Raw genomic sequence first — 24,216 nt, 5'->3', positions numbered from 1 at the left:
AGGAACCATTTCCCAAGTTCATGGGTGATTTTCCCTCTTCCTTCCCTTCCATTTGGGACATTAACGTATTCTGTCAATTTTTTTGACGACATAGATTAATTTGTTATGTTTTGCTTATCCCAAGAAGTGATCAAAACTTTTTTATCTCTTCTATTTAAACAATAACTTTTATACAGCAAAATGATGTTAAATAGGGAAAAATAACTTTTATGGATAAGTTAGTTGTTACGTAATGGAAGTAATTTATTTGGATTGATACGTAGTGGAAGTAGTAAGCTCAAAAACTTATCTACTTGAGAAGTCATTTTTCTTATACGCAATCAATCTTGAGGGATCATTTTATACATGGAAAAAAAGAATTGTGTAATTAATGATTAACTAAATCTATATACATACGTACACATAGTTTTTTTTTTCCTAATAAATGAGAATAAAGAGAAAAGAAAAAGTATCTTTCCCACTATTAAGGGAAAATAAACCGGATAAAGCCTCACATTTTGCTAAATTGTAAGTGCGAAAGTTAGCGCTCTTGTGAATCTTGAAAGTTAACCAATTCTGAAGGGAGGCCAGGGCATCAAACCAGGAACATCCGACATGGATGGAGATTTTCCTATCTAATGTTAGATGGTTATCTTGGAGGTAGAGGTGACAATTCGTGTTTGTGTGTTGGGTTTAAGTCATGTCGAGACATGAGTACGAAACTATATAAATTAACACTATTTAATTAAATATGTCAGACCCCTCAAACCTAATTTACTAATTTTGTGCCGAATTTACAAATCATGTAAAGAATTAGCAGTAATGCTAGAAGGATAATACACAAAATAATTTCATTTCACACTCGAGTATCTAGGAGAAGGCTTTAGCCTTCATTGTACATGAAACATAGGTACTGTCTACTATAAATAGCTAAGGAAGTGTTAAATTATTGCATTGGGGTTCTCACTAAACCTTGCAGAATGGGCAGCACTATGTTGGCCATTTCCTTGAGAGACTTTCTTCTTTGTTTTCCTAATCCTTGTTTTAGCTGCCTTTTCACAAGCCAAGCTAATGAATATGTCAAGATCAGCTGCTTTGCTAAGCCCAATGGCTTATTTGGGTCAGATACCCTCGCTGCTTGCAAAAGCTGCTGCTGATTTATTTGTTGTCGAGGTAACAAATGAACACTTCTTTTGTTTTTTAGCTCAGAAAAAAAAAAAAAAATTGTTTTTATCTTACAGAATCTGTACTGGTTGGGTCTCGTGAATTTGTCCCTGTGAGTAAACAACTAAAAGACACTTTTGGTAGGTTGAACATGCTTCAGATGCCACCACTGAACTTGTAAGACAAGAAGCAACTGATCTTAAAAGATATGTAAGTGGTATATATATATATATATATAATTGCAGATGATTATATAATTGCAGATGATTTTCCCTTCGCCAAACTCAGCAGTGAGAATGGTATCCCTTGGCTTTCATTATTGAATGAATAAATTGGAAATAAGAAGTAAACCGCGATATTAAATCACGATTTATCTTAAAAGCTTAAGTTGATAAGAAATGTAAATTTAATCATTTAATTCTATCAATCTTCCTCGTGTGTTGACTTAAACTCTTTTTTAAAAGTGAGTCTCCAACAAGTAGAATATTTAACTGAAATAAGTGCTAAATTGTAGAATCGGGCATACTATGTTAGATCATCACTTGTACCAAAAGTTTAAGTAGGGATAATAGTTTTCTTTCTCCAATGCTAGGATAAAGAAAACTATTAGAGGATCATGTGGAACAACCAATTACTACAATACAAGTGAGGTAATAATGTTTTAATTTGCTATGCAGTTTATTTTTCTGACAAGCAACAATGAGTTTTGTTGGCTTTGGGTTTTGTACACACCCTAAAAATGCCTTATGTTAACAAACAGCAACAGCTAGTTAGAAGGACCACAAAACCTCTGTTCTTTACCAAACATTCTATTCTTAAACTTACAAGGAGTCGGAGGCAGGTGACATGAGACATATATATCAGCAACATCAACTGGTCCCTCAAATCTTTCTCAAATATACATGTTTGGCCTAAGACTGAAGTGATTCTGGGCTGCAATATGAGCAAGGATGAAGGGATCCATGCCATTCTGATTCCTGCACGGGCCCTTTTCCCCTGAGACTTCAAGAACAGCTCCTCACAGTAAACGGTGCAACGAGGTGAAGCTGAATTTTCTTGATCATTGCTTCTGCTAGAAGACCAAACCAATTTCTTCAACTTTCTGACATATTTGATGAGCTTCTCCATTCTCATAGCCTTTTCTGCTTAGTCGGATCTCAAGTTTCTCATAGAGTTGGCAAGCATTGCTTTATATGTTTCTTCTCAGATGAGGGAGTTAACAACTGGGAGCCTCACATGGAATACCTGGAGCCTTGCTTATGTCGTGAAGCTTGCTTTTCGTCTTGTTTTGTTTGTTTGTTTTTTGTTTTTTTCCCACAAATGAATGAGAAAACTGATTGGCCTTGCCTTTGTCTTGCTTTTAGAGCCTTTTTTTCAGCCTTAATTAGCTTGGAAACGTTACGGCATCAGTTTGTTAGAAAGATATGCATTTTGGATACGTATATCCTTCGTATGATGATGGGCAAAGCATAAACGGAAGCATGAAGCTTTGGATAACTTTCAGGTTTCAAAAGTATTGTTCTTTTCTAAAGAAAGGTTAAAAAAGTGCTATATATATATAGATTAATGAGTTTGGAAGTCATAGAAATTGCTTACGAGTTACCGGCTTATAACTCAAGCTATGCCGGAGGTTTTTGTCATAAATTCTTTGTAAGAAATCTTAAGTTGCCAAAGCCGCAAATTTAATACATAACACACAAAATTACAAAAAGAAACTAAATACAAAAACCATAAACACCGTAAACTAAATACAAAAAGAAAAACCAAATATACATTATTGCAACAAAAGAAGATAACTCTAGTACCAAGCAATTGGACGTGCGACGAAGACACAATCCTCTATTTGCCAAGACATTTGAGTCTTCGAAGAAATTCATAATGAAATAGAGAATGAAATAAATTGCGGAATAATAAAATAGACACAAAAATTTTTACGCGGTTCGGTCTATGATCTACGTTCATAGATAAAGCATAAAGAGCTACATTATGCTCATATTACTTGATTGATATTACAATATAAATGCTCATATTTACTGGAGAATTGAAATAGATAAGTATGATAAACAAATTTGATTACTATCACTCTTATACAAGGTAAATAAAATTCAATATCAATTTAATATATTTCCTTTCAATGTAGGAAATATATTCTCTAACAGTCTTTTCATTTTTTGTGGCAAGACATTTTATTTGACAACATTTTTTCTACCCTCTTTATTGTGTCTCTCGCCAGATTTGTCAAGATTCTCAGCTCGAAACTTTTCGAAAATAGATCTACTTTTCTACGCCAAACCCAGTATGACATGCGCCTTTCCACTCACCACCTCCCGCCTTGCCGTCCGTTGATGTTTTATGTTATGTGGGTTTTGTTTTTGTTTTGTTTTCTCAATTTTATTTTATTTTTTTCTTTGTGTTTTGTTTTTTTGGGTTTGTTTGTCTTGTCTCTAGATTTGATTTCAATAGCAATCTATGGGGTAAAGGTATAGTCATTTTCTAAAGTTTTGTTTATACGAATCCTTAAAAGTAACGGTATTGGGTATTTGGTCTGTCTTTTATTTTCTTCTGATTCTTTTCTAGAAGTAAATCATTTACCGATGTCGAAGAGTTTTTAGTCAATATATAGAAGAATTGTCACTCTGGTAGAGATAGTAAAGGAGATTACGTTTGAAAACGCACTTGTAGCGGAAATGAAAAAGCCTGAGAATCAATGACCGGGTAACAGCTAGAAATGTGATTCACTGAAATTTGCTGTAAATTTGAAATTGATGAGGATCGTGATATTCCAAATTGTATTTGGGTTGGAGATTCCAAATTGTATTTTTGGCATTGTAGTGATGTAGCATTTTGCCCCAAGTAATGCTACAAGTCTCTTTTATGTTACTCTTGTGTACTTTTAAAAATGATGTGGTTCTTAAAATTATCATTGGGCTTGTGGTTGATCAAATGATGATTTTAAGAGTCACATCATTATTGAAGTGACATAAGAGAGACTTATAGAATTACTCTTTTGTCCCATTTGATTGTTATATCAATAAAGAGATATCGTTCATTAAAAAAAAGAAGAAGAAGCATATTTATAATTACTTATATATAAAAAATGGTAGGTGTTTTCCTAATCTTAGGTTGATATTATTTTCTAAAAATTGAGTAAGAGAAATAATAATAATAATTTTTTTTTAAATAATATTCATTAAGGCCACGAGAACACTTATCATTATATAATATATAAATAGAGTTGTGAGTCTTTGTATGAGTCCCCAATAAAAAAGAAGAATGATAGGGACCCAACTTTTTTGCCCAACAAAAGTCCAACTTTTGCCTTATTTATTTTTTAAAAATAAAATAAGATAAAAAATAGAAAAAATGTTTGAAGCAACCCTATCTATTTTTTGTCTTTCTTTTATTTGGTATTTTTAAAAAAAATGAAAAATGGTATTTTTTTTCATAATAATGTCATTTTTTTTAAGAAAATGTCATTATTATGAAGAAAAATACCATTTAGTATTTTTAAAAAAGTACTAAATAAAAGAAAGGCCAAAAATAGATAGGGTTTGCTTTAGACATTTTTTCCATTTTCCATTTTGTTTTTTTTAGAAAAAAAGAAGAAGGTAAAAGTTGGGCCTTTAGCATTTCTCAATAAAAAAGAGGAAATGCCACGTATTACATGAAACTACCTAGTTAACACGTGGCATCCTTGTGGACATTGGACCAATTAAAAATAGGGCTTTTGCCCAATCATTTCCCCTCCCTCACGTGTACCAACCAAAGCTGAGAAACACGAAAGCTCCACGTCACCTCCTAGGACCTAAAATGAGGAGATGACGTGTAAGTCTCCGATTGGTCCACACACGTAGCTCTCCCACAGGGGGGAGGGGCAGGGGGAGGGTTTTTCTTCTATGCATTGCGAGCTTTCAGCTCTGAATCCAATTCACAGAGAGAGAGAGAGAGAGAGAGAGAGAAAGAAAGAGAGAGACAAAGAGAGAATGAGAAATTACAGGGCGTTGCTCACAACAGCTCTACCAGTCTTCTTGTTATGCTTCTTCTTCGGATTCAAATTCGATCGCTGTGACGCACTGTACGGGGCGTCCACACCAGTGCTTCAGCTAAACCCCTCCAACTTCAAGTCCAAGGTTTAATTCCTTTGAAAATGTTCTATTTTTGTAGTGTTTTTGTAGTTTTTACCATTTTATAGCGCTTGATCACTATCTAATTCTCACATTTCTCGAATATGGGAATACGACGCCGTTTCTGCTTTGTTTGTGATGTGTTGGGGTGACACTTAATTTGGATTCGCATGGTTCATACTTTAGATCTGAATTTTTAGAATGCAATAGTGAAATTACTATTTTCTTAATTTGTGTAGCAATTGTGTACCGATGTTTCATTAGTGAATGTAATCTGATCACAAATTTGGTTGAGAAACAGTATTTTTGGGGGGGTTTTGGATTCTATTTGAGGAGCCATGCGTACGCATAAATGTATTTGTTCATTTTGCTTATGGGTTTGTATGGAAATTGATCATGTTGTGTTCATTCATGTGTTCCATGTCGTTTCCTATTAATGGGTCTCTATAATTTTGTTGTTGTTGTTGTTACATTTCTGCTATTTGAAAAACACTTCAATTAGTTAGCTTTTGTTTACTAAACAAACATTAGGAGACTTAAAGAGTTCGAATTACATTTGCGTTATGGTTTTTTATTTTTTTTATTTTTTTTTATTTTTTATAAATAAGTGATCGAATATCATTAAAAGCAAAGTAGAGAAAACACATAGCTAGCTAGAAGGGGAAAAAAGAACAAGGAAATCATGATAACTATTTTTGTTATGCATTTTTAAGTGATGTCTTTAGCTTGTTTCCAAACAAATTGTATTGTTTAGCAAGCACACTCTGTCCCAAAACTGTCATTTTGATGAAGGTTTTGAGGCAGTTTGTTTGTTTGTGATATAACGAAATTCTAGTATGATCCTATATATACTAGAATTTCCCAACTTACTGGACCAAATAGTCTATCATTCAATGACCATTAGGGGCATGTGGTTGGGGTATGTAATGCGAATGAAATCTTTTCTTTGATTTATCTTCTTTCTGTAGGCAAAGTACCATAATTATTGTTGAATGCTTTTGTAAAATTTCTGATACTTTTAATTTAGATTATGTATTATAGTTGAAATTTACAATATTATCTTAAAATGAGGATGAATTCTAGCATTGATCGGACTCTTATGTCAAGTCCGTATTGCCTATGGCAGGTTCTGAACTCGAATGGAGTTGTACTGGTTGAGTTCTTTGCGCCATGGTGTGGCCACTGCCAGGCTCTAACGCCAATATGGGAGAAGGCAGCTACTGTCTTGAAAGGTGTCGCCACTGTGGCTGCGCTCGATGCTGATGCACACCAGTCCCTTGCTCAGGTTTGAAATTCTTTCCTCAATTATAATTTGTTATGAGAACTGCAGAATTGGAGTGAATAATAGTTTTGATGGCAAATTACTTGACTTGAAAAGTAGATTATACTACATGTAAGAAAAACTAGTTGTGTAATATGTATGTGGAGAGATGGAATGTATGTTGTATTTGAGACTTTTACTTGTTAATAATCATGTGCATTTTCTCAAAAGTTAAAGAAGAGGTGGGTATGTTTTATTGTAAGATATTAAGCGCTTGGTGTGAAGTGTTATTGTGATTTATAACATTCTGTTGCTGACTCAAGATTAACCAGAATTTTTGTCTGGGGCTGGGGTGTTTGGTTGTTCTGTAGGAATATGGAATTAGAGGATTTCCTACCATAAAGGTTTTTGCACCTGGAAAGCCTCCAGTAGATTACCAAGGAGCTAGAGACGTCAAACCCATTGCAGAATTTGCACTTCAACAGGTTTGTTGTGATTTTAACTCTTACTGTAAATTGATAAATAATTCTATAGATTTTCCTTGTTTCTTTGGTGTACATTCTTTCTCTGGGTTGGACAGGTGTGTAGCGAGATGATGTTATCAGTAATTGATAAAAGGGTTACATTTTGGCTAGTTGCATACTCTAATTGAAAAGGTGACAAATTGAATATGAGATGGCTTGTTTTGAGGCCAAAGAAGACAATGATTGTTCACAGTTGTGAAGTTACAAACGGTGGCTGAAATTAATGGGCTGCATAGCAATGTGGTGCTGCATTGATTCTACCGTTACTCTGATGAAAAACTTGGTTGGTTTAAAGCACCCACATAATGTTGTGTCTCATATTAGATGTGCCCTTACTATGATTTTGGTGATGGGGGCTTGATGCCTTTCTCCCAAAAAGGCCAAACAGTTTGTTCACAGAACATAGTACTTTACCTATTGTCTTCCTTGAAATAACTACTCAATTCACTGTTCTTTTTTTCTTTTTTCTTTTTTCTTATTTCAGATTAATAACCAAAAAGAAAAAAGTTCTGCTGATGAGATACTTATACTTACCACTTCTCCCGTGCTGCTAGTTTCAATTTATTTTAGATATCATGTACTAGTTGCCTTTGTACCGATCCTGGAAAATAGTTGTGTATAAGTACAAGAATGGTTGTCATTAGGTAAATGTTATCAATTTACAAGGTATGAAGAACTCATAAAAAAAGGATTTACATGACGAGAGAAATATGCTAAACAGGCAGGAGGTAATGATATCTACTATGTACGCAAAAGGGGTTCAACTTTGCTTATTGGGTTGGATATTTGAAACATGATTGGCAGGTTTTCATCTTCCATATAATTCAAAGTTCATTGTAGATTTGTTTGTGTGCACAACAAATGTGCATGTGGGTGATATGTTGATTATATATATTCGTTATTTGCTAATCCGTTTAACAAAAACCTTGAATTGCTCTCATTGGTGACAGTCTAGGCTAGTTGGATGGTTGCATGAACTGTAGATTATATTGTATGTTTGGTTGATCATGTGCAATGTCTCTATTCTCGGTGGATCATCTATCACACTCAACTGTGTGTGATGCACGAACTTAGAAATTGCATACTTGCATTACATGTTGATGTTCTAAGTGCATGGTTTTACAGGTAAAGGCACTTCTAAAGGAACGATTAAGTGGAAAAGCAACTGGAGGATCAAATGAAAAATCTGAACCTAGTGCTTCTGTAGATTTGAACTCCCACAATTTCGATGAATGGGTGCTTAAAAGTAAAGAACTCTGGATTGTGGAGTTCTTTGCGCCTTGGTAAGCGGTTTTGTGAGCTAAGTTAGATTTATGGTCTCTGTCATAGCACGTTTTGAGCATATAACACAACTGGTAGTATGTAAATTACTTTCAGATTTGTAGTTTTAGTGATGATTCTTGTCCTATTTTCTTCTTTAAAAGGTGTGGACATTGTAAAAAATTGGCTCCTGAGTGGAAGAAGGCTGCTCTTAACTTAAAGGGGAAGGTGAAGCTAGGTCATGTTGACTGTGATGCAGAAAAGGTGAGCCCGAAATTTTAGAAAGTGATGTGGTGCAAGAAATCATGCGAATTTGGCTTTTAAATTTCATTTATTAACATTTTCCTCTAGGTGCAGAGAAGTAATTTGCTAGCCTCTGTTTTTCCTTGGTGTAGCGTTTAGTTTAGGGTGAATGGTAAAGGTTGTTAAAGAATTGTGTAGATATTGTGCCACAGAGGTAAACTCTTCCACTTAATGGGTTAATGTGCCTTTTGAAGTAATATCTCACTACATCTTTGTAGATGGACTGCAGCAATATAACCTTCATAAAGTATAATCTCTTGGATGCATGATTTGGTTTCTTAAATCGCATGCTTCTGACATGTTGGCTTTACCAGTCTCTAATGAGCAGGTTCAATGTTCAAGGGTTTCCCACCATCTTAGTATTTGGTGCTGACAAAGATAGCCCAATCCCCTATGAGGGTGCAAGAACTGCCTCGGCCATTGAATCATTTGCTCTAGAGCAGCTGGAAACAAATGTTGCACCTCCTGAAGTGACTGAGCTGACTGGCCCGGTTAGCCCTTTGCTTTACTGCTAAACCTTCTAATTATGGAATCATTTCCAAGGGCAATGCATTAACTTTATGCAAGTTTTCTGTTTAGGATGTCTTGGAAGAGAAATGCAGTTCGGCTGCCATCTGTTTTGTTGCTTTCCTCCCTGACATTTTAGATTCCAAGGCGGAAGGGAGGAACAATTACCTTCAGCAGTTATTATCAGTTGCAGAGAAGTTCAGAAGGAGTCCATACAGGTTAATCTAAGTTTGGTTGTTAAGGTTTTTCTATTGGATATCAAATTTCGTTCTTGCATCAAACAATTTATGCAAACACCTCAGATGTTTTGAGAAACTTCTTGGGATTAATTGTTGCAGATATCATAACAGAAATTATTTTTTCATGCATGTTACAGCTATGTCTGGGCAGCTGCTGGTAAGCAGCCAGATCTCGAGAATCGTGTAGGTGTCGGTGGGTATGGGTATCCTGCTTTGGTAGCATTGAATGTGAAGAAAGGTGCATATGCCCCACTTAAGAGCGCATTTGAGCTTGAACATATTATGTAAGTTCTGTCTCTGCGCTATCTTAAATACCAATATAGATTATGGACAGAGAGATGAACATATGTTATTTGGTTTCTCAGAGAGTTTGTGAAGGAAGCTGGGCGTGGAGGGAAGGGCAATTTGCCTCTGGATGCCGCTCCCGTGATTGTAAAGACGGAACCGTGGGATGGTAAAGATGGAGAGATCATTGAAGAGGATGAATTCTCACTTGAAGAACTCATGGGGGAAGATGCTGCAAGCAAGGATGAGTTGTGATCAACTTGAAGCAGAATAATAGAGAAAGAGAATGAGATTTCAGGCTAGAAACGATTTTGATGCTACAAGCAATGTATTTCTTGTACGTTCTATTTTAATGACTTCACTATAGTGAAAGTGGTCCTTATGAGGAATATTCTCTAGTTCTTTCTTCCTTGTTGTTCAGGTCTGAGACTTAATTTTAAGTAAGACTAGTGCTAAATATTACACCTCAATTGTTAATTTTAAGCAAGACTAGTGCTAAATATTACACCTCAATTCCACAGGACTGATGTGATAGTGTCTAGGACTGAAATAGCAGGCACTGCTAACTATCTTAAACGCTAACTGTCTAACTGCTTAATTGTTTTTGAAGGTGGTTAGAAAAAATCACTAACCGCCTAGGACAGTGTGGTTAGTGGTTTTAAGATTTGAAAAAACCGCTATATATATAGAAATGACGTCATATGTTGTAGACTATTACTGTAGAAATGATATTGTTTTTTTTTTTTTTTTTCTTCTTCTTTTATCCTTTTGAAAAGTAGTTAGTAGAGGCAGTTAGCCGATTTTACTATCTTTTCACAATTAATAGTGTATCAACTTTTTTATCTTTTCAAGAATGAATGGACATTGCTACATCAGTCCTATGAAATAGAGGTATGATAAGGATGTAGCATATAGCATTACTCATTAAGTAAAGTAATGCTATATACCATATCAAGGCCCAAAAATTGCCAAACGGTAAAACTACCTTAATCTCACAAGAAAAATGTCTAGGATAATATAACTTTTACTATCATCAATTTACAGACTCGCAAAGTTGGTTTGCAAAGTTGGTAAATGTCCTATAAACTATCACATGTTCACACTCTTAGTGATTACATGATAATTCACATTTTATTGCCCTGAGAGTTCACAAGGGTGTAAAAAGATATATTGTGTAGAAGATTTGTGCTCCTATCAATGACATATCTTATATGCAGGCACTAAAAGTTATACATAGCTTCGAAAGCACTTTCCAATAAAACGGACCCCAATGAGATTACAACTTATGTTTTAGAAAAAGGATTTCCCTTTCTTTCTTTAGGAGAAGTTGAGTGTCTGGAATGCCAGCATCGTCTCAAAAAATAGTCATCTATCGTAAGTATCGATCATTGTCTATATATAAATGTCTTTTACTGCCAAATGTAATGAGTTTTTAAGTTTCAACCTTCGTTTGTTTCGGCATAATTTTTTTAAAATATTTTTTGGTGTGGCGAAAAATAATAATCAACAAAACACGTCTCACTAAATAGAATGGATTGAGCCCCTCATAGTTGTTCGGAGGGTAGTCAAGTCGATTGAATCCTTTAGCAACACCTTATAAGAGCTTAAGCAATCATCTATCATTTTGTAAAATTTATTGCTGCCAAGAGTAATTGACCATTCGTAAAAGACGCAAACACTTTCTTCAAGTTTTCTTACAGTTTAAAGATAGTGCTTTATTTCAAGCTTTGTACGTTAGATGACATGGTGAAGGGCACACCACTTATGACCAGACATTTGGTGTCTGCGAACATCATGGTGGTAAGGGCCTAGGGAGACCAGCTGGGGAACGTATGATTTCTAGTTGCATTCTCATAGATCTTGGCGGACCCGGTAAATGCGCACTGTTTCTCATGAACATAATATCATTTTCGTGAACATACTTTTTGAATGCAAGCAAGTCGATGCATTATGTTTACGAAAAACGGTTTGCATTTACTGAGTCTCCCACAAACTACGAGAAAGCAATGAGAAAACTTATGTTCTCCAGCCAGTCTCTGTGGAGACTTACCAGCATGATGATGAATGCCTTCACCAAATGAATGGCTATAAGTAGCGTGGCCTTCACCATGTACACCGTGGTAAGCATGATATAAAACACTATCTAGAACCGGTTAGAAAAATTGAAGAAAGTGCTCACACCTTTTACGAAGGGTCAATCACTCTTATCAACAATGAATTTATCCAAATGATGGTGCAAGATGGTTGCTTTGGGCTTGAACTCTTACAAAGTGCTGCTAAAGGATTGAAGCAACTTGGCTACTCTCCAAACGACTTCATCTTTACAATGCGTGGTTTAATCCATTCCATTCAGTGAAAATGTGATAAATCGGTCAAAAGACTAGCATCACTCATTCTACGTTCATATATATACATCACCTACACATTTAAGAGATTCTCAGTTTCCTCTTCAACATCAGCCACCAACCACCAATTGAAAGAGACGAGAATAAAAAATGACAAGCTTACAAGAACAAAACCTGACAAGAACTCTTGAATAACTTTTTTGCTTTCTGTTCATTGTATTGCCCTACATATAATAAACTCTTATCGGTGGTGCCTAGATGCCGTGAGGAGTGGGTACTAATCTTATCTTACTCTTTTCCCCTTTTCTGGCAGAAATTTCTGGAAAATTGAATGAAATTTTTAAAACCTGGAATTTTCTATCCTCCATAAGCATTCTTTTCTTAAGGGTGAGTCTGTGAATATGCCTTTGATGAAATCTTTCACCTGCAACGTCAAAGACATTATAAACACAAGGAGAAACATAGATATAGAGTGGAAAAAGAAAACGAAAATTAAAGGTAAATAAGAGGTTTCATCATTTGTGTATAACTTAAGCTAGTTCAATATGAAATATCTTAAATTAGTGTCCAATCATAATATCTTCCTTCTATTTTTCTTATTTCTAAATTGAACACTTGGTATAAAGAGTGATGCTACACTTTACGCCTATGTCACTTTGGCTGACATTGTGTGTTTTAAGTAGCTTATACTTTTTTTTTTTTTTTTAAGTGGTTGATATTTTAAGTCACTTAAAACACGTTATGTCAATCAGTATAACAAATGGGTGTAAATAATAGCATTATTCGAGTATAAATAACATAATCAACTTAACTAAGCTTTATCTCCAAGGATAGGGGTAAGCTTCATGAACCACTTTTATTGTTAAAGTCCTATTTCAGACCACATTTAACACTAAACCTTTGACAATCATGTCTTACTACTTCCACACATTGAATGTAGATGAGATATGTTTCACAAGTAAACCCACTAATTGATAACAGCATAGAGAAAGTTCCAGTTAATTATCCGCCAATATATAATTAGAAGAAGAAGAAGAAGAAAAAAAAAAAATTATTTATTACTTAAACCCAACAAATGTTTGCGTTCAAATAAGACAAATCATACCTCTAATGCTGTAAAACCACAACTGACTACTTCTCCACTTTCCCAAGCAGTTGTAATGGATTTGAGAGGCATATCTAATAATTCTGGGGAAAATTAAAGATAAAAGTTAATAGAGGATATCAGGTATTAGATGCATTAGATGCAAGACATTGATCAGTTGTCTGCCAATTTAAAGATAAAATTTGAGCATTGGAGAGAAAACATGCCTGCCAGTTTACGGATTTTACATAAAGATGGTATAATATTATCAAGAGAGGGTGTAGAGTCCTCTCGTGGCTTCTCCTTTTGGCTGTCAGCATCCAGGGATTCAAACAAAGAAGATAGATTTTCCAACATCAGATGAATCAGTCTTTGAAGCTGGGAACATTATAGCAATGGATTAGATAAAGTCTTAAACATTAGCATGTAAAAGTTAGAAAAACTTATAATGAAGATTGATAGACTACCTGTAACGTCTCATCTGCTGCTAAATCATCCAAAAGGAGTATATCTCTCGTAATTCTAGAAAAAACCGACTCTAAAACCATACACATGCTTCTTTTGTAAGTTGAAGGTAGCAAAAGTGGCTCCCAAATGATATGCACTTTCTCCAGAATGAAAATGACCTAATCAAAGAATGTTTAGCTCAACCTAACTGGGAAAAGAAACTTAGAAAAGGCTACTATGAAAATAACAATGAAAAGGGGGAATTGAAAGGGCACCCATAAAATTCACAGCAATACCTGATCTATACTAAACTTTACTAATTCGAATTGTTGCTTCAGCTGGGTATTCTGGAATCCATCAGCACCATCTACAGCCTATAATAGAACAATTTTTTTACAAAGTAATAAAATAGTACATTGCAAGTTCTAAAAGGCAGATAAAAACCTAAAATTAACCGATGTATACATTTAAGACTAGATTGTACCTCTTTCAAATTATATAAAATAAGCTGAATTTGCTTCTGCAATATTTCTTCTGCCATAAGATGAAATCTTGGAGCCATATCAACAAATACAGCATGTTCCTTAATGGAACTTGGAAAGTCTGACCGATACTGAAACAACAGCATTCAGATGCATGAGCCAACAAAAAATCTAACAAGTATGAGACAGATAAGGTTAAATTTCTCTTTTATTAATTTCCTTAACAAGGATTTTTTATTAAATCTATTATAAAAAACTAGGAAATTAATGTTTTATTAGGATTTGTTAATTTGTGGTAACCAATTAGAAAAAAAAAAGATTCTCAGATGATAAGTTCAATTACGAGGTGCATTGTGGTTTCAACATATTCTAGACCATACCAGAACAGCTATATATGCATGCATGCATGTGGCTAAGGAGAGAGAGAGAGAGAGAGAGTTTTCACAGATTGAATCCATTTAGCATGTAGAAGCATTCGTTAATACCTCAAATGCAAGCCCAAGTATCTCTTGAGATAGATAAAGACAGTCATTGTGCATGAGAACAGCAACCTGATTGATGCCATCAAGCTGCTTTTCTAGCTTCATAAGTCAAAAAAGAAGAAATTATAAATTATTAGAACGTTAGTCTAGTTGTCAATATGATCATGAAAAAGAAAAAGAGAAAAATAAAAAATGCTTTGGTGAAAAAAAGAAAATGCATAGGATTGAATCTAACAAAAATTAGCTTAATGAAGATAGCATGGGTAACTTTAAAAGCTGAGAAGTAACATTACGTTAAAAGAGAACCACAAGTAGAAATTTGGAACAATGTTTCCTTGCATAATATGATTGCAAACATTCATGATCTATATGTGAATGAGTCGAATTACTTATCCCTTGATCCATTAGTGAACTATCTCTCTAGGGATTGTGAAAGATGTTCCACTAGAAATATTCTTGTTATAGCTTCGACCCATATTCCCCCAAAAACTAGATCCTGCTCTAAATCCGAATAAATTAAATACATGCACTAATAAAAAAAGAAAAAAAGAAGTGTGATAGTCCTCATCATCATCACCAACACCATTATCAAATATCTTTTATTTTTATTTTTATTAGTACCATTATCAAACATCTTCAATAACATTGAATCCATGCCTTACAAACCAAATCTTTTGTTGTATACTGCATATGCATAAGGCAAGCTTTATAGCATTCCACGCAGCAAATTCCCAACAATGAAACCCATAAAAGGTTAAAAAAGTTAAGAAGTTAAACTTTCATTTTATGCTATTGCCTTGCATGAACTAACCTTGACAGGAATGACAACTTCATAGAGAAGTATAGCATCCCTAGCCGCACGATAGAATTCTAGAGCAACTCTTGTGGAAGACAAGCAAACATCCTGTACAGAGTTGGCATTAATCATATTCATACTCTCAAAGCATAATACATGCTGATTGGTAATTTAACCAAAGAATGTAAGGAATATAAGAAGATGCCTTCATAGTCAACAGATACACCAAGTTCTTATTATTACTATAGTAATGATGCTACCTATCCCTTAAGACTTCGAACCAAATTGTCACCGCCAAAAATTATGAAATTCCTTTTCGATTCACTAGTTCAGATATGATTTATAGTTTCAAGAATACTCTTGTTTCTTATATGTTGTGATAAATTTTCACCACCAATCAAAAAGAAAAATTTTGATAAATTTTCACTTATGAATTTCACATTTTGGCAAAAAGGGTTACATTTAAATGGTTCCAGCCTTACAAACGGAGAATCAAATTATTCTATTCTTTGATTCATTTACCTTAAGTGTCTGATGCACTAGCTCCATAAGTTGAATCGCTGCTTTAGACACCACACACCTCTCGGACAGAAAAAGCAAGTCAACAACTTGTTCATAAGAATTTACAGCCGCTCTGTCCTTCAGCATAGGACCTTTCCTTGTGTACTCCTATGGGGAAAAAGAGTTCACTATCAAAAGCTAACATCTCAAAATAACTACAAGTGAATTCATACCAGGCCAAAAAGCTCACTTGAGGAACGTCAAAGTCGCATTGTAGAAGCAATTTTCGAGCCTTCCCCAAAATTTCTTTCTTTTTCCTAGAGGCAAAGTGAACCTCAACATTTTGAGCGAAGTTGCTCAACTTTTCATCCTTGTTATCAGATGCTGAAATAAACATCATTTCCTTTAAAGCAGTCTCAAACTGAGAAGTACATTCAATGATTTTCTGAAAATCGGCAAGTTTTGAAGCATCCTTAGGTACAACCTGAAACAAGAAACCTTACATAATATCATAAATAGCTGTATACAAGCAAACTTTCTGAAATAAAATCTCAAATGAATGACATATACCAACAAATGATCTAATCAAATTTTACAGAGAAACCAAGTACAAACTATCTTCAGTACAAAGACTTGTAAAAACAAACCTTGGAAAGAAAGTTACAAATAATCAGCTCTGATATCCTAGGCCATGTCAATCTTCCAAAAGATTCAATCCATGAACCGTTTTCAAAGCATATGCGTTTGCCGATAAACTTAATGAGCTGTATAATTGCCGAATAGATTGCCTCACCTTCGACATTCTCAACCTGAAAATTTTAAGAAATGTATGAAGTTAAATAAGAATACAACTAAAGTTAAATTTTTCAAAATAATGCCAATCAAGCACCTTCTGAGCAAGCCCATGTGAATACACTACATTAAGCAAAGAAATATTTAGGCAATGTTGATAGATGATATTTACCATAGGTTCTACTGAAGGTACTATCTTCAATACAGCTTCAGTCATTTCTTTTGGGTCTTGATTTAACTCTTCTACAAATGAAATCGGTGATCCACGATTTACGGCAGGAGAGACAACATACTTGATTATCAAATCCGCTAGCTTAGCAAGTCCATAATCCAAAATTCCAACCACCTATAAAAGCCACACGAACAAACTTAAGAGAAATGAATTCATCACAAGGCATTTTCCCATGAACCATACAGAAGTCTTTGGAGTTAAAATCGCCAAAATCATTCCATTATTGAAATATCAACAGACATCTTTAGCTTTTGTGAAAGTGAATACACAGCGACATGCATACACACAGAGACACGCAAACATTCACACTCAACACTTTCATCCATATATACATATATAAAAGCATTGGCTTTGACTTACATCCATGGCTTCAAGAACTGTTCGGAGCTCAATCCAGTCAACTCCGTTAAGGCTCAGCCGATACTGGACTAGTAGTCTATTAGTGTCTCGTTCGAAACGCACCGCATTTTGCATGAATTTCACAAGCACCTCTTGAATCTACACAGCCAAATCCAAGACCTCTAAACAAACAATCACAAACTCAATAAAAATCACCAATTTACCAATCACACTTCACCAAAACTCAAAATAACAAACGAAACAGAACCTATTCGGTCGCTTTCTTTCACTTTTCCGGACCATTCTCGGCAACCAAACAGAACCTAACAAAAAAAAAAAAAAAAACTTTTACTAATCCATACCTCTTCAAAGCAATCCGACCACTCCTTCTTCAACAGCCCGTACACCACCGGTTCTCTCTCTCTCTCACTCTCATCAGCGATGTCACCACCGTCACGATCACCATCACGAAGCCTAAGCGCCTTCTTCAATTCCCTCACCTCCTCAGCAGCGAATTTCAGCTGTCCATTCCTGATCCCCTCCCTCACGCCCTTCAATCTCTGGCTAATTTCCACGACTGCCCTCGCCAACTCCAACAGCTCTCTCCTGGTCCTCGCCTCCCTCGTCTTCTCGCTCAGCTCCTCGATCAAGTCCCGAATCTCGACGTCGATCGGACGGTCGGAGATCAACCGGAGAAGATCAGAGAGGTTGGAGGAGATGAGGTCGGATTGCGAAACAGCGTCGTTGCAGAGGGAGAAAAGGGAGGCGAAGTGGTGGTGGTGGGAGAGAAGGTAGGAGCCGACCTTGGACTTGATGTGGAGCGAGTGGGACTCGAGCCTTTGGATGAGGAGGCGGAGATCCGGTGCGGAGAGCGGGCAGGTCGGGTCAGAGAGGTCTCGGGCCGAGAGTAGGTCCCGGACATTGATCGAGTCGAAGAGCGCGTCCATGATGTGGCCTCGCCGCGATCCCACGGCTGTGATGGAATGCCAGGCGGTTTTTGAATGCTAGTGGATGATTAGATGGCGGAGAAGGCTAACGTGCGCCGGGGAGTTTGTGTTGTGGACTGTGGTGAGGTGTGACGCTGGGCCCATTTTTTGAAGGAGAAGAAGGGGTTTACTGGGCTGGGGTTGGGCCTATTCTAGTTGAAATCTTGGCACATGAGTCTTATTTGCTAAAAAATTTCATTTATGAGAAATATGAGAAAATATGAGCAAATTATTGACACCAATTATTTCTTTTTATACTCATCTTACAAATTAACCATTAGATTTCTTTTTATACTCATCTGTTGTGTATATATATGGGAGAATATGTGCAAATTATTAAACTTGTAAGAGAATATGAGAAATATGCGCAAATTATTGACACTAATTATTTTTTTTTATACTCATCTTACAAATTAATCATTATATTTCTAGACTTATGTGGACCCCGCATAAGTTATTGGTGGACCTTTTGATATATTGAATTTGTAGGAGAATGTGAGTAAATTATTAACACCAATTATTTATCTTTATAAAATATTCAGTATTTGGTTATTATCTCTGTAAAAGGAATGTGTTGAAAAGAAATGCTAGACATTGCACTTTTATTTCATTATAATCTTATTTTTGTTACGGTAGCATTGCTAATTACCACTTTTTTTCTTTTTTCTTTTTTTTTTTAAAGTGCAAATCAACACTGAATTTTGAGTAATGTTAAATAATATATTTTCATCACATCTTCATTTCATTGGACATATACGATAGTGCTTATTAACCATTGTTAAATACTGTACCTTCATTAGCCCAATGAAAGTGTAACCGTGTCTATTAGTCTTTGAATTTTGAGTATCTTCATCCTACTCTCATTCAATTGGGCTAATGTGTCCGTATCAATTAACCATTCAATCAACCATTATTAAAAAAATAAAAATAAATAAGGGCTAATGAGTATTACTACATGAACCCCAATGAAATGAGAGTATATGTGATGAGTATAGCATTTTGCATTACTCTTTATTTTTTATTTTTTTTTTTAACAATAATTGGTGATATTTTTATAAAAGAGTGACTTTTAGTGCATATCATACAACAAAATTGTTTTCAAGATTATTTTTCGGGATAATAACCAAATACTGATTTTTTTTTTTGTTTTAATTAATTTATTGAAAGCGTTTTAAAACATAGCATGAAAATGTATTGAAGAATTTATTTATTTATCAATGATGGTTACATAATCGGTCAAAGCTTGAAAATCAACATTTTCAAACATAGCTTGTCTAAGCTTAGTTGGTCAACGCGGAAAGAATATCGACCATTGACAGTTTGACATGTTCAAACCAAAAATGCTTAATGGTATAAATTAAAGAATATGCTTAAAGACCAACTATTTTGTCAAATTTGGAGCCAATTTTTGCCTTACAAAATTAAAAAAAAAAAAAGTTTTTGAAGCAATAATTTTTATTTGATATTTTTTTTAAAAAATAAAAACTGTATTTTACTTCAGAAACTTTTTCCTTATTTTTTAATTTAAAATTTTTTTTAAAAGCAATAATTTTTATTTTAGTCTTTTTTTTTATTTGAAATTTTTTTAAAAAATAAAAGTTGTATTTTTCTTCATAATGATGACCATTTTTTTAAAAAAATTGGGCATGCACCATTTCAACGAAGCTGGAGTTTGGATTGAAAATCATCAAAAAAATGGAAGATTGCTTCCAACGAAAATAAATAAAATTCTCACTAAAATTTACAATCTTTACATTTTATTTTTGCTACATACCATAAATCAACTGAAATTAAATTTTGATTTAACATCTAGAACCCCATGAAAGGGAAAAAAAAAAAAAGAAGAAAAAATCCCATATAACTCGATCCCATTGTTTACACAAAATGGGTAATCATGTGGAGAGAAAATATCAAAAAAAAAAAAAAAAAGAAAGACTTATCAGTGTCGTGAAGGAGAGAACTAAACCCTATCCCAAACACTCCAAATCCTCTCTCCTATGAAGCTCGCAATCTTTCTCACTACTCCTTTCTCCATCCCAACCTCACCGCCGCCGTCGCCGACGCTCACATCCGCCGAGACCGACTCACCCATTTTGTCGACCCAGGTCACCGGCCTCTCTTCAGAGCCTTTCTCACCGCCGCCCTTCAACTGATCATCACACCCCCTCTTCCTTCTCTCTTTCTTGATCTTGGCGGCAGCGCTCCGCTTCTTCTTCTTGAGCAACTCCTCTTCATAAGCTTCGATAATCTCGTGTATGAGTTCGCGGTTAGGCGAAGCATCCCATCGTGCCCAAAAACTCATGTAACACCGAAAGCAGTTGCACTCAAACGTAGGACTGTGGTCGCCGCCGTTACTTTCAGTAACGGTTTTTGGATGGCCGGAGAAGTTGTTGGATGTGCTACTGCTGGAGCATGAGATGATGAGGTAGGCCAAGACTTCTTTGTCTTGAGCAGAGAGGGCGGCGGAGAGGGTTAGGATTGTCGCCGGAAGAAGAGCCAAGTGGTGGTCGGCGATGGATGGAAGCTGTGATGGGTGAACTTGGCCTTTCTTGTAATGCTTCTTCATGATTGTGGAATTATTGAAGCTTTTGGTTCTGATTATAAGTATTTAAAGAGTGCTTTATTTGACCTTTTATATATCTTTGAATGGTCTTTGTGTTTGACGCTAATATTCTGTGTTCCTCTCTCCAGTCTCGTGGAAACAGAGGACGAGAAAAAAACAAAATAAAATAAGCTTACGCAGCGGGACAGAGGAGACAACTTTTGTATTTTCTGCAATGACTTTGATATTGTCGAAGTCTTCACAAGTGAACAGTTTATAATTAATAAAATAATTAAAAATGCCAAAATAGGTTTTTTTTTTTTTTTTAAAAAAATCACTTTCTAATTTTAACTATCACTTTTATTATTTTGTTTAAATATTCTTTTTAAAAATATGTGAATCAGGAATTTTTTTTTTTTTTAATTATAAATTCTCAAATTATGTAATTTTTTTAAAAAATGTTACGTATTAGTTAAAAAAGTTACAAATTTTCTTTCAAAAAGGCTTGTTTCTTCATTTTTGTGGAAATGCTTTTTATTCATAAAATCAAAATACATTTCCTGCCTTAAAAGTTTTTTTACAAGTAGGTGGAAGAGTCATTCTCAAACAGCTGGTGGAAGAGGAGCCTCTTGGAAGTGGGGCTGAGATGACATCGTGAAAGATGCAGAGGTCATGGCTTGGGAGAGCAAAGGAGATAGACGCGTAGGAGACTGATCCTTATAAACATTTCTCTCGTTTCCTTTTATAAACAATGCCTAAACCTTTGCCAGGCCGATAAGATCAATTCAATTTTAACCTCTTTACTCATTCTTGTGGTTTCTGGGGGTTGTGTTCATTTTATTTATTTAGGAAAAAATATAAAAAAGTCCCATAAACTAATATTCATTTTTAAAAGAGCTTCACAATGTTCAAAATGTGCTAAAGTAACCAATTAAACTATCAAAGTGTGTCAAAAATGCCACGTATCTTTTTATATTCTTATAATACACTTATTCTTTTAAAAAACTAAAATAAAAATTAATAAATTAGAAAAAAGAAAAAAATTATTTGTTAAAAAGAAAGAAAGAAAGGGGTGGCTCCCAATTGAGTTAACTACATGATTTGATTTTGCATTTATCCATATTTTTTATACCGCACGAGCGAATTATAATTTAAACCAACTATATTGACCAATTTTTTATTTATTCCAATATATATATATATTTTGCATTAACACTTGTTTAAATGTAGTATTTTAAATAAATCAGTTAAGATATCTAGATTTTTTTTTTTTCTTTTATGTAGATTTTATTTTGTTTATGCAAAAATTGTTACAAGATGAAAAAGAAAACGAAAGACAAAGTGAAAGGTAACAAATGAAGCAAAGAGATACAACAAAAATGGTCCTCTAATTCAATATTTGTACAAAATACCGCATCCTACACTATTACTTTGGAAAGCTTTAGAGCCCAAGGCCCAATAACATGAGAACACCGTGATGAGATCACACACAAAATGCACTCACTCACCATGTCAATAACTACCACTATGATTTCATTTGGATCAAGAATGGGCAAGATACCCCTTTACCCTTTTCCTCATTTGTTTGAAAAAAAAAAAAAAAAGAAAAAGAAAAAGAAAACTGCCACTATGATTCTCGGCACGAGGCAATAGGCATGAGGGAGTAGTGGGATGTGGGATATTTGCCTATAGGAAAAACTCCCAATAAGAAAGTGACACGTAATTATTCATATACTCAAAAACTAACATCTATTAAAGAGGGAGGATCGGAGGTGGGTTTTCAAAGTAAAATAAAATAAGATCATAATTTTATTAATTAGCATCAAAATACAAAAATACATATAACAGTGCATGCATACATTCAAGTTATATATCTAACATGGAAAATTGGTAAATTTTCAAGACAGCAAATGAAAAGGCATGGAATTTTGGTTCTTTCTTCATTTTGTTTCTGTACTAAATCTCATGTTTTGGACCTTTTGGTGGACTTTTGCGGCACCTTTGCCATCTTGGGCAACCTCGCTGGTGATTATGAGCAGGCTTCTGTACACAACCATTAGATGCCTTGCATGGAGGAGCAGCGCCCTTTCGCAAGGCTCTTTTGCCGATTACGGTTGCATTTGTAACTTCAAACAAAAGCCCAAAAAGCATGATCATGCAAAGGAAAACCACCATTCCTTTTGCCATTGCCATTGTACTTGAATGAAAGCAAGCGACGTTATATAAACGACGATGAAAAAAAAAAATATATAAAACTAATGACGTTTATTGGGGAATTTGCGCCGTTTGGTAAACGACACAAAAACCTGGTTATTTCTTTTTTTTTGGTATATTGCTAAGGGAGATGTTGAAATTTATAAGAGAAGTTTGCCCTAGATAAAGGCATGAACGCATGAAAACTAGCCACATGATTCGATTATGTATATATGTGTGTGTGGTGAGGCATAAATGGAGGTTGTATTTGACTTTAGGTGATCTCCCCGAAATTTAAGATATTACTTCACATTATTCAGGGTTTGAATTGCTACTTATTTTACTATCTTTAGCCTCTTGACTTTCTGTTTTAAGAAAGTGATAAACGATCCTCAGGATCTAATACAGATTCGAGAATTTAGTTTCCCTCTTATATAAGGCTCATATTTAATCATTCTTGTAGAAGTACTTTTAGAGGGGAAATATTGTAAAGATTTGATCATGGAGTTAATAATTTTATCAAATCACTCTCTAGCTAAGGTTTGAAATTGATCAAATCACACTTTAATGTATGTTCCGTTATCAAATCATTGATCCTTTCATAGACCTACTGTTAAGGCTTTTAATGAAAATTGTGACACAAATGTAAGACCACGTCATATACAATAAAGTAGCTTCATGTGTATAGAAATATTATCTCAGCTTGACACATGGTAAAAAAAAAATTTAAAAAAAAAATTAAAAGAAGAAACAAAAGAATGGGAAATTAGGTGTGTGGTGTACACCGGTAGGTGTAATATAACGGCCATGAGATTACTATATAGACTTGATTATATGGTTAAATATATGTGTGTTTATATGAGCTTTGGATCCAATTGTTGTTCGTGACCGATGCAGCCATATTTAATTGGCGGATTACTACATGACATACATCATTAGTAGTGTAAGCCACCCGAGGTCGGATTCAGTCGGGCTATTATTGCTATGGACGACAGCGTGCGATATCCGATGCATCAATATTGTATTACAAGTCCCTTGAAATAACACTAATCCTACTAAAAATGGATAATATCTTGGATAGACTATAACTGATAGCTATGACTTATTAAGTACATTATCTTCTTGCATTAAAATCATTGGTAATTGTCGCTGGAATTATGCCCCAGCCTATTTAAAACAAAATTGACATTTTTTGGTTTATTAAGAGAGACTTAACACATACTAAATTTATGAAAACTCATGTTTACTTTTTCGGCACATAACTTGGTAGCTCATTTTGTAATAAGTGGCTGCCCACCCCTATAAAAATCATGAAATAAAATTTTCATCGGTTGTTTTTGAATTTGTTT

The 24,216-nt window shown here is 34.7% G+C and overlaps 3 protein-coding genes across 3 annotated transcripts; 1 reads left to right on the top strand and 2 right to left on the bottom strand.

Annotated features, from left to right (window-relative positions):
* Positions 1–5,054: 5,054 nt before the first annotated feature.
* On the top strand, positions 5,055–10,053 carry LOC132182995 (protein disulfide isomerase-like 2-3). The gene is made up of 9 exons (XM_059596380.1): positions 5,055–5,273; positions 6,394–6,552; positions 6,900–7,013; positions 8,178–8,335; positions 8,477–8,576; positions 8,930–9,106; positions 9,195–9,340; positions 9,499–9,645; positions 9,727–10,053. Exons 1-9 carry the CDS (start codon positions 5,127–5,129, stop codon positions 9,899–9,901), a joined length of 1,323 nt encoding a protein of 440 aa, XP_059452363.1. The 5' UTR covers positions 5,055–5,126; the 3' UTR covers positions 9,902–10,053.
* Positions 10,054–12,010: 1,957 nt separating this feature from the next.
* Positions 12,011–18,201, bottom strand: LOC132182772 (centromere/kinetochore protein zw10 homolog). The gene is made up of 14 exons (XM_059596108.1): positions 17,509–18,201; positions 17,168–17,305; positions 16,748–16,921; positions 16,431–16,592; positions 16,034–16,267; positions 15,805–15,951; positions 15,298–15,390; positions 14,490–14,585; positions 14,007–14,135; positions 13,819–13,896; positions 13,543–13,701; positions 13,303–13,453; positions 13,097–13,179; positions 12,011–12,415 (listed from the first exon to the last, which is right to left on the bottom strand). The coding sequence occupies exons 1-14, from the start codon at positions 18,091–18,093 to the stop codon at positions 12,332–12,334; spliced, it is 2,313 nt and encodes a 770-aa protein (XP_059452091.1). The 5' UTR covers positions 18,094–18,201; the 3' UTR covers positions 12,011–12,331.
* Positions 18,202–20,018: 1,817 nt separating this feature from the next.
* Positions 20,019–20,698, bottom strand: LOC132181538 (uncharacterized). Its single transcript, XM_059594794.1, has one exon. The coding sequence runs from the start codon at positions 20,696–20,698 to the stop codon at positions 20,093–20,095; it is 606 nt and encodes a 201-aa protein (XP_059450777.1). The 3' UTR covers positions 20,019–20,092.
* Between the last annotated feature and the right edge of the window lie 3,518 nt (positions 20,699–24,216).

This window comes from Corylus avellana, chromosome ca5 (assembly GCF_901000735.1).
Source record: "Corylus avellana chromosome ca5, CavTom2PMs-1.0".
Lineage (NCBI taxonomy): Eukaryota > Viridiplantae > Streptophyta > Magnoliopsida > Fagales > Betulaceae > Corylus > Corylus avellana.
This window is presented reverse-complemented; position numbering and strand designations above follow the sequence as displayed.

Excerpts from the sequence above, each read along its gene's own strand:
- LOC132182995 (XM_059596380.1), top strand. The coding sequence starts at position 5,127 with ATGAGAAATTACAGGGCGTTGCTCACAACAGCTCTACCAGTCTTCTTG. Across the intron at positions 9,107-9,194 it reads TGACTGAGCTGACTGGCCCG|GATGTCTTGGAAGAGAAATG; the intron begins GTTAGCCCTTTG and ends TTTTCTGTTTAG. Across the intron at positions 9,646-9,726 it reads TTTGAGCTTGAACATATTAT|AGAGTTTGTGAAGGAAGCTG; the intron begins GTAAGTTCTGTC and ends TTGGTTTCTCAG.
- LOC132182772 (XM_059596108.1), bottom strand. The coding sequence starts at position 18,093 with ATGGACGCGCTCTTCGACTCGATCAATGTCCGGGACCTACTCTCGGCC. Across the intron at positions 16,922-17,167 it reads CAGTTCTTGAAGCCATGGAT|GTGGTTGGAATTTTGGATTA; the intron begins GTAAGTCAAAGC and ends TGGCTTTTATAG. Across the intron at positions 14,136-14,489 it reads TACTTGGGCTTGCATTTGAG|TATCGGTCAGACTTTCCAAG; the intron begins GTATTAACGAAT and ends CTGTTGTTTCAG.
- LOC132181538 (XM_059594794.1), bottom strand. The coding sequence starts at position 20,698 with ATGAAGAAGCATTACAAGAAAGGCCAAGTTCACCCATCACAGCTTCCA.